General features: G+C 52.9%; 2 protein-coding genes across 2 annotated transcripts; both read right to left on the reverse strand.

Moving 5' to 3' along the window:
- Positions 1 to 380: 380 nt before the first annotated feature.
- Positions 381 to 1,499, reverse strand: CTRU02_206074 (oxidation resistance protein; the record flags this gene model as incomplete). Its single annotated transcript, XM_036728755.1, has 2 exons — positions 381 to 827; positions 951 to 1,499. 2 exons carry the CDS (start codon positions 1,497 to 1,499, stop codon positions 381 to 383), a joined length of 996 nt encoding a protein of 331 aa, XP_036579643.1.
- A 1,692-nt stretch (positions 1,500 to 3,191) lies between these two features.
- On the reverse strand, positions 3,192 to 5,405 carry CTRU02_206075 (uncharacterized protein; the record flags this gene model as incomplete). Its single annotated transcript, XM_036728753.1, has 1 exon — positions 3,192 to 5,405. One exon carries the CDS (start codon positions 5,403 to 5,405, stop codon positions 3,192 to 3,194), a length of 2,214 nt encoding a protein of 737 aa, XP_036579642.1.
- Positions 5,406 to 9,448: the final 4,043 nt, after the last annotated feature.

Genomic DNA, 9,448 nt, shown 5'->3' on the forward strand with positions numbered 1-9,448 from the left:
CACTTTTCTTGAACGAACACGGCCGAGACCACCTTCATAATTATCCCATCCCAAGAACTATGGCGAGAAGCGTGTATGTTTCTGTACACACACGGCCGGCCCCAAGTACGTCGTGCGCAATATACTGTGACAGTTCTTGTGTTACCAAGATGCCTCCTTTGAGAATGCCTGTCATGGTCTCCCTTTGGACGTTGCGACCAAGTTCCATGAAAGCCGAGGCGAATATTCGGACTTAGTTAGCTTCGCTTCTTTACGTTTCAGGAAACGGCAGCAATGTCCCAGTACGAGTGTGGACGCCCATCTAGTTAAACACGCATGCTGTCTCGCCACCTGCTCTCCATTTTGAGAGATTCTCGTGAAACCCGATATAACTATAGGCGTCATGCGCCCAGCACCCACAGCTCAACACCCAGCACGCCAAACTTTTCACCCTCGTCGCTCAGTGGCTCATTGCCAAAGGTCTGGCTGCGTCCACTATGACCGCGGTCGAGGCTATCATCCAGCCATAGGCCGTAGTGTCCGTCACCGGCGCCGACGCTTAGAAAGCCTGTCTCGCAGTTGATATAATAATCATTTACGCCCGAGTAGGGAAACGCCTTGAATCGGATCGACTCACTCGGCGTGGGCGATGGCTGTGGGCGATCATCTTCGGCAAATGTCGGGCGAGTCGGACTCGCTACAGTTGTGGAGCGCGTGAGGTTCGTTGTGTCGGCGGAGGGCGGCGGTGGGAGAGGGGTAAGGGTAGAAGCGCGCCAGAGAAAGCACTCGCCATTCCCAAAGTACTTAGGTGCTGGATGAGGGTATTCCGAGAGATAGGCGCCGAAAGTCTGGCTAGGTCAGTTGCCGCAAATATAACAGGATCCGGCTTGTTTCGTAATGGACGCAAACCCATAACTGGCCCCAGGTTGCCTGTGGCGATTAACTGGTCAGAAAAACAAGAATAAACTTACACCGCCAGCGTCGTCTCTAACGACCAAGACGAACCCAACCCGCCGGCCCTGATACGCGGCTGCCTTCTGGTATAGAGTTGCCAGACTGGCACCGTCCTGTTCCAAACTGTAGACCAACTTCCAATCCTCTATAATCCGTAACCGCTCGGGTAGCATAATACGAATCTCTTCGGCAACACCAATACCCAGCAGCCGTGCGCTCGCCGGCGTGCTATCCTTGAAGCCGTGTAGTACAATAGGATCCAGCGGAGGCGGGCGAAAGGGGCTCACGGTACGCTTGAGATTAGAGGGTACGAAGACACCACTGATGCCGTCCTTGAAGGCATCGCTGCTGACAGGCTCAGTGTATGCGTGGGCTAGGTGTGAAGGCTCGTTGGGATGACCGTGGGTCCCGTTGTAGGATTCGGGTATATCGGAAGAGAATCGACGTATGAGACCTGACCACATCGTCGAAATCATAGAGTTTGAAAGGGATGGGTTGGTGGAGGAGTGTGTCGGCGTGAGGGCTCCCGAGGATGACGGTGTTTCCGGGGGGCTGTGGGAGGTCATCGTGGACCTGATATGTTGACTGGGATTTGAGGGAGCTATTACTTTAGGGTCGGATGAGAGGGTCGAAAAATGTACGGTGTTGGCAAGATGATGTCGGTTGCGGACGAAGCGCCAAAGGTAATCGTAGAACGGAAGTAGAGGCAGGGCCAGAAGCCACGTCAAGGAACTTGGAAGAGCGGCTATGAGAAGAGGGACAAGACGAAAACGACAGTAATTGGCAGAATGGGGTAAGCGGACTTCAAAAAGTTATGGGTGGGTTGCCTGACGACTTGTATGGTAAGTCCAGGTAAAGAAACCGGTAGGTTTAGTTCAAGTAAGGCAGACAAGGCAGGGTGGTCAAATAGGTTTGTCACCAGTGCAACTTTGGCTTTCGGCCAACGGCGGTGAGTTCGGATCAGGTCCCGCAACAGCGAGAAAGAAGGGTAGGCGTGGACTTGGGGGACAACGGACTTGGCGGTGGTGGCACTTTGCGTCTTCACCAATTGCAAGCGGGACATGACAGGATGGGGAGAGGACACTCTTTTTTCTTTTTTTTTTGCCATGATCGGGTCACTTTTGTTTACTGAAATGGCGCTGTTGTTGATGGTTTGCTTTATTTCCTTTATGGTTCACCTGCTGCAGCTTCATGATTCCCCGTCGGCAGTGGTATTTTGGCCATAACGCATCCGCCGATTCCAGACACGAAGCGATCTCGGGACCACAGCTCAAGACCTAGACTTCGCTAGGTCTGACGATGTTCCCAGTTGACTCTTGGTGCTAGGTGGACACATCGATTCGAGAGCATGGTGACCATCTCTATGACTTGCAGGCCCTCCTTTTTAGCATTGGATAAGCGCCGTAGATGTACGCCCTCTGCGTACCTAAAACGTGCTATTCTGCACTGACACACACCGAGGTTGGGCAATACACTGGCACCCGCCAGTTGTTAGTCATGAGTCCATGCTTTCCTAGACAACTACCCCACTTTAGCCCCAACTTCTTCCTTGACCGTCTACCAGTCACCCCATCAGGTGTCTTAGACGCTGGTCTCTTCTGAGGTTACGTACTTGCAAGTCACAATGTTCTGGTGCGCTCTAACCTTACCGCGTTTTATAGCGAGTTAGGTCCCATGGGTGACTATTAGAAAGAGAATGAATCACGACTTGCTAAATTTTCATAATGGTGGCTATATTCATTTTGGTGGAATTGCTCTAATATAACCATTACCTTTTAACAAATTTTGCTGTCCCGCTCCGCGCCAACTACAGCGGGATTCCCCAGGGTGCAGGCGAAATGTAGCATCCGGATTGACTGTTCGTGAGGGGGGGGGGAAGAATAGAAAGGAAAAAGAAAAGAAAAAAAAGAGAAAAAAAAAGACACGCCGCAGATATGCGCATCCACCACCTCAAAAACACCAAACACCATGCCCGGACCCAGGCCTGGATCCATCTTTTTCGGTATCTTCACATCCATCCTCTCTACGTCAGAAATATAACGAGCGACCACAGTGAAGATTTGACACCAAAATGCTCATTCCACCGTTGCATATCACATAAACTCAAGGAGTCATCTTCCCCAGTCCTACTCCTTCATACTTTGTACATGAAATGATTTCCTTGGTTGTACATGACTTCGGTGTCATTTGTTTGGAGAAAAGGGGGAAATAATTGAGAACATAGAAAGTCATAAAAAAAAAAAAAAATGAAAGACCAACTACAGCGCCTTTCCGACGCTGTTTTGACTTCCTTGACTTGTCTGGCTCGGTCTTCGGGAGGGCTTACGCTGCTCGCCGGGACGATAGCCTACTGTGGGGCTCTCAGTCTCGGGCCGATATGACGATGATCCGCCTGCGGGCCCGACGTCTGGCCCTGGATCGCTCCAGCCGTCCATGCTAACTCCGCTGCTGTACTTGGAGCTGAAGCTGCCGGCTCGTGTGTGGGCCGAACCGGGTATTCGAGGTGCCATCCCACCAACCTGGCTATAGTTGCTGCTTGCCTGGGTTGCGCGGCTGCCGAGGAGTTCCGGCCGTTCTAAATCAAATGGATCAGACCGAAATTTGTTGCGTCGCGTTGAAAAGCTCTCAACGCTCTGCAGAGAATCCCGATACATGGAATCCATGCGGGGCGAGAAGGTAGAGCCGCTAGGCGGTCTAGTTGTGCTGCCCCCGATTGATGTGCCTCTAGACCGTCGAACGTCGGCAACGTATGTCGTCGGTGGCTTGACTGCCGCTGCAGGGGCCGAAATAGCATTCGTATCCGAAAAGGGATTGTTTGTTGTTGGATTGGCTACAGCAAGTGGTGCCGGCTTCGCTGAGTCGTGGGGCAATGCATTGATGTCGGAGAACGGGTTGGCCGAGGCATTATCAAAGTTAAGTCCCAGTCCTCCGAGAAAGTGCTCTGCTGAGCCTGCGCTGTCTTTTCCTCTACTTAGTCGCCTGCGCTGTGCCTCCCGCTCAACCTCTCTCTCATCCATGCCCAGAAGCGTTAAAAAGTCGGGCTGTCCACCCATAGCAGCTTTTCGGTCCATCATATCGCGTGTGGAAGCGAACGGATCTTTTTCGGTGTTCCTGTCTCCACGAAGTCGCCAGTTGAACCTCATATCTGCAGTCAACCTTTCCCACCAGTCCTTTAGTCGATCTGTTGTAGTAACGATATTGCGAGGTCCGGCATGATTTGACATCGACGAACTGTTGCGACTGTGTTGAGATATGTTCATAAACTGTGTGCGGCTACGGGTAGAACTGCTGTCGCGGTTTCGGGACACCAATCCTCCCACTTGTCCCCGGAACCGACTGAAGTTGTATCCAAGAGCTGCCTTAAGTTTAGCAGAGCGCGGCGTCGGTCCCAGAGATTCCCGATCAATGATGTACGGCTTTTCGCCAGTCCTGAAGCTAGGATCCGTCGACAAGGGCGTGAGGAGGGTGCTTCGACGCTTTCTGAGTGATCGTTTCCGCCAAAGCCAGAGAAGAAATCCAAGTAACCCGATCACAGCCACAGCGCCCACAACACTCGACGCAATGACAACAGGAGTGGCCACGCCACCGGACCTACTCCCCCCCGAAGAAGGTTGACTGCTTGATGGCGGATTGCTTCCATTCCCTGCTTCGCCCGCGGCAGTGCCAGGGTTCAACCCGACAGTGGGAGCAGCCGCTTCGGGACTACTGGTAGGTGAGGGACTAGCCTCGCTAACAAACGCGGGTGGCGTCTGAACTGGCTGCGTGGGGACTGTGTTGACATCAGTCTGGCTGGCTCCTGGAGTAGATGGGGGCAAGTCTTGAATGACAGGAAGTGAAGTTGATGAAGATTGAGGGGGGGGTAGTTGTGCAGGGAGAGGAACACTCTGTGAAGGAATGCTAGGAATCTGCTGAAACGTGGGAATGGTAGCCGGCTCCGCATCAACAAGCGGCGGCGTGGTGGAAGATGAGAAAAGCGGAGGAGGAGGAGGAGGAGGGCTAGAGACTACAGGAGCAGGCGGCGCTTGTGTCTGCTGGAGAGGAGGCCCTGGTGCTGGTGAAGGAGTTGTGGCTGCAGGTGGAGGGGGCGGAGGGGGTGCAGGAGGGGGTAGTAATGAGGAGCTCGTCGTACTCGCTGAACTGGTAGTCAAAGCAGGAGGAGGCGGCGGCGGCAGCGGCGTTGTTTGCACAGGTGGAGGGGGCGGCGGAGGGGGGGGAGCGACCGGCGGTGGTGCGCTGGTTTGCGGCGGTGGAGGAGGAGGAGCGACCGGCGGTGGTGCGCTTGTTTGTGGTGGAGGTGTTGATCTCGTCGTCGATGAAGATGTTGACGTCGAGTGAGACGTACTTGTCGACTGTCGTTGCTGGTTATTCGATCTCGTTTTCGCTCCACCCCTCGGCACAGCCGTACACCTCCTTCCATTGAAAATCGTTAAAAAAGCCCCATCCGGGAGGTTTGAACGGTTTGGACTCGACATTGTCGTGATACGTTGCGATTCCAGTCGCAGAGAACCGAAATGTTGAGAATCGAACCAAGGCCCTGTGAGGAGAGCAAGAAAGAAGAAAGAAACTAGTATAAGCCTAGTCGGCCATCTATGTCGATCGGTAGAAGCTCATGAGGAGTTTGGTAAGAACAGAAATGCGGCCAGAGGCCGTTCAAAGCGGGCCTGTCGTTGAAAGGCTAAGGCGCGAAATGCTAAGATGCGAAGGCGGCTTAGACTCTATGGTCAATATGAATCCGCAGACTGGACAGCGATGACCAGCAAGACAAATGGTAGGATGAAGGAACCAAGTCGGGCGTCGACGCCGGATCGTAGGAAGAATCGAAAATGCGAATCGAATATAGTGGACAGAGGAGAAGGAGAGAGTGGGAGTCGGGGTAAAGGGAGAGAGAAGAGCAGGAGGAGGGCGAGGTATGGGAAAGCAGGGTATAGTATGCTAAGGGGGGAAAAGACGTGGTATGGTTTGGTTTGAAGTGGACTGCAGCCGTTGGGTCTGAGTCTCGGGCCTTGACTGAGGCTCGCTGGATGTCTCTCCGGTTGTGCAGGACGGGAACCACCCACACTTCTTTCTGGGCCCCTCACAAACAGATGTCGCTGCGCTACATGCAGACAGGCACTTGCGTGTTACATGGAACAGCATCGGCCACATCCGGGAGAGGATGGTAGAGGATGGGCGATGGCCGTCGGTGGTGTGTCTGGGATGGATTGGGTCAGGCATGCCAAGCCACGGGCATTGGACGGTAGGCGCCGAGCGACAGCGTTACTTGGCGTACATCTCCTTACTTTAATCGAGGATGGCCAAGGTGACAGACCCCAGGCTTACACGGACAGACGAGAAACCAAGCAATATCGAGCTATTCCAGGGCTCGCCAAGGACAGGCATGCAAGTTGAAGCCGCCGCAACGGTGCTACATATGCAAGCAACGTCTTCGAGCAGGGCCTCTTAACCCAGATGCCGTGGTGCCACACCGTGGAGACGGCAAAACGGGTCTGAGGCCGCAGCAAAAGTACCACCATTGTGACTACTGAGGTCGACTCGTGCTCGATCTCTTCTCCTCAATCCGTGGATGTGGTAGTAGGCGCAGCGCCTCAGATGGAGAGGCCGCATCAGCACCAAGTATCCGCACAGTTCGAGCATTGAGTGTGCCTGTCACACCAAGGGAGGATTGATCGATGTCTAATGGATCTCGGGTGCATGACGGGATTGGTTGGCACCCATGCTGGTCATGTCTGAGAAGATCTCTTTAGGAAGACAAGACGAGCGACAAGCGTGGGAAGGCGCATCGGGAAAGCTTGGAAAATGTCAACCGCGCTGCTATAGCTCTACGTAGTAGAGGGGAGAGGGGAGAAAAAGAACAGGGGTGGAAGGACGTCAACGGAAACATGCGACCCAGTAAGAGATGTCGGTGGCCAGTTGAGCCTCTTCTAAAGCGCCCAAAAACGGCGACCCCTGGTCTGTAACACACCTGAAGCACGGGAACCCGCCCCCAAGTGCGTTCCAGGCTGGTGATCCTTGCAGGACTAGTCCCACAACTCTTTTTTGGCCATCGTAGATGTGAGCATCTCCGCCATCTCTGACAGTCTAACCATAAATGCGTGTTGGTGGCCCCCTCCCACGTCAGTGACCCTGCAGTAGCTCCGACACGCAGTCTACGAGAAACCCAGAGAAAAGTCCCTCTGGTTGTCTCATGGCCATTTTCAGACCTTGGCTGGGACTCATCCTAAGAGAAAGGATGGGGATGTCTCACCGAAGGCGCCTTGTCTTGAACGTAGTACCATTTCGTCCCTCTTCTTCACCACCATAAGCATATACCAATTCTTCTGATATCATCATGTCCCGCTTCTGGAGCGGTAAAAAAGGGATAGCTCTAGTTTGTTTGTATATAGCGAAGTACTGTTACTTGAGTTGTTCTGTATCTACCAACCACCCTTTTGATGTTACCAAAAAAGAAATAGAGTGAGGGAGGGGGGGGGGGGGGGGGACATAGAGAAAGAAAGACCACCCCATACTAATCGTATAGGATGGTAATTAGTGTGAGAAAAGGCAGACAGATATCTTCTACTAGTAGACAGATAGATTGATTGGAACCCAAAGAGGTTGCTACCTAACCTTGGCTGCCACCAAAAGAGGGTAGGCGCGCACATCTCCACCCGGCACCAATTTATTTTTCTGGCCTAAGATGTGCCCGTAGTGCCTTCTGTGCTTCTCCAAACAACAATACCCTGCACCTGCACTAGACATGTTGGTCTCAGTCACAGCATTGACACCCATGGCCCACCTCGTCAGGCGTCGGATTGTATGGAAATAGTATCCATTCAACCAGTCTGCACCGTCTCCTTCTTTCTCTCAAACAAGTGTGGGGCCTACGGCTACCTGCAGTATACATAGGAAGCGTGCCACAACGTAGTCCGACCCCGTCCACTTTGCAGATCCGGAGAAGGCCTGTTGTGGTTACCGTTGCTGCTACCGCTCTTCTCGGCTCCATGATACAACGTCTCACATGCGCTGCACGGCGACCTGCAGGAAACAGAAAACAATCACACAAGAACGCCGCACCATGAACCAGCGCCGAGTCGAGCATGACGAGGCCGTCTCATTCTCGCATTTCAGCCGAACTCCGGGCTTGCACTACTAGCAGGCCACATATTACCACCTCGTCATACACGCCTGGTTTTGTCCACCTCAACAGACCCTCAAAGATATTATCTTCGACTCATCCCGCCTTTGGCTGACGCTCGTCGAATATACTTCACCTGATGTTTCTGAGGATGAACGTCTCAGCCAGCAAACGAACGGTGAGGAGCTGTATTCTCGGCATTTGCACAGTCTGCTCATCAGAACTTTGATCAAGTTTTTTCTTTCTTTTTCGATTCTCAATCTTGCTAATCATGAAAACTGCCCTTGAGGCCCTAGACACCCTAAGTTACTTATAATGACCAGAAAATTAAGACTGCTGAGCCACTGGTTACCGGTCGCAGCGCGGTAAGACAAGCCGTAAATGGACTGCATAATCTGCTCGTGTCTAAGCACACGTATATGTGTCGACAGCAGGCAACAGCCCCGTCATAGCGCCTCGTGGCATGGCTCCCCAAAGTGGGCTCTTGGGATGGCAACTCGCAGGCCCTTCCCAGTTCGACCATCCGAGCGAAGGGTCCCCAGCAGTCGTTTGCAACAAAATGGCTGTAGGCTTTCGCCCTTCCCCGAGGTCGGCACGACATCAAACACCCAGGGGTAAACAGGTCGGTCGACTCAAAGCACCCATTATCTGCACGGGTGGACCTTGAAAACATGCGAAAGTGTACTTGCAGGCGTTCTGGCCTTTCGGCCGCTTGTCTACTCACTTTCATGGACGCAGCAGCCAGGAGACCAAAGTGATATCGTAGCATGGTACTGCCAAGTTGGCTTGTCTCAAATGTCGACATGAACTGGTACAATTTCTGAACACACGCAGCAGATAGCCTGAATCACGTCTTCACGTCGAGGCCCACTGGTTCTGGGAGCACCATGTTTCCACAATGGTATGTTGACACCAAAGCCGTCCTGCGAGTGAGGCAAGAGTCCAGCGGCAAGCCGTTGGTCATTTTCAAGTACACGGTCTACGAAGCAGATATGACTTGCGTGAGGAAAAGAAGCCGGGCCCTCTCGTGATCGGGAAGGGACCTAAGGGACTAGCACTCTTACGTGACATAGGTAATTTACTAGGAATACCGTGTATCAAGCCAGCCTCCTAATCAGCCAAGCTGTTACCCTGTCAAAACAGGAATGTGCACCAATAAACCCGCTATGTTTGGTTCGATCCAGTGCCAGATCAGCGGATCATCAAACGGGGCAACAACCATAAGCCGCTGTGTGGAGCTAGAAGACCAGGGGACAATGGGGTGTACCAGTCTGTTTAAGAGACTCAATGTTCTGATGGAATTGTATCAACTACGGTCAATGGCATCGTTGGATGATACTTCGCGGTTTCGATGGTGCACAGGATTCTCATCGGCATGGTAGCCATTGACTCTCCTTGTGA

Source organism: Colletotrichum truncatum (genome assembly GCF_014235925.2).
Source record: "Colletotrichum truncatum strain CMES1059 chromosome Unknown Contig_0003, whole genome shotgun sequence".
Taxonomy (NCBI): Eukaryota; Fungi; Ascomycota; class Sordariomycetes; order Glomerellales; family Glomerellaceae; genus Colletotrichum; species Colletotrichum truncatum.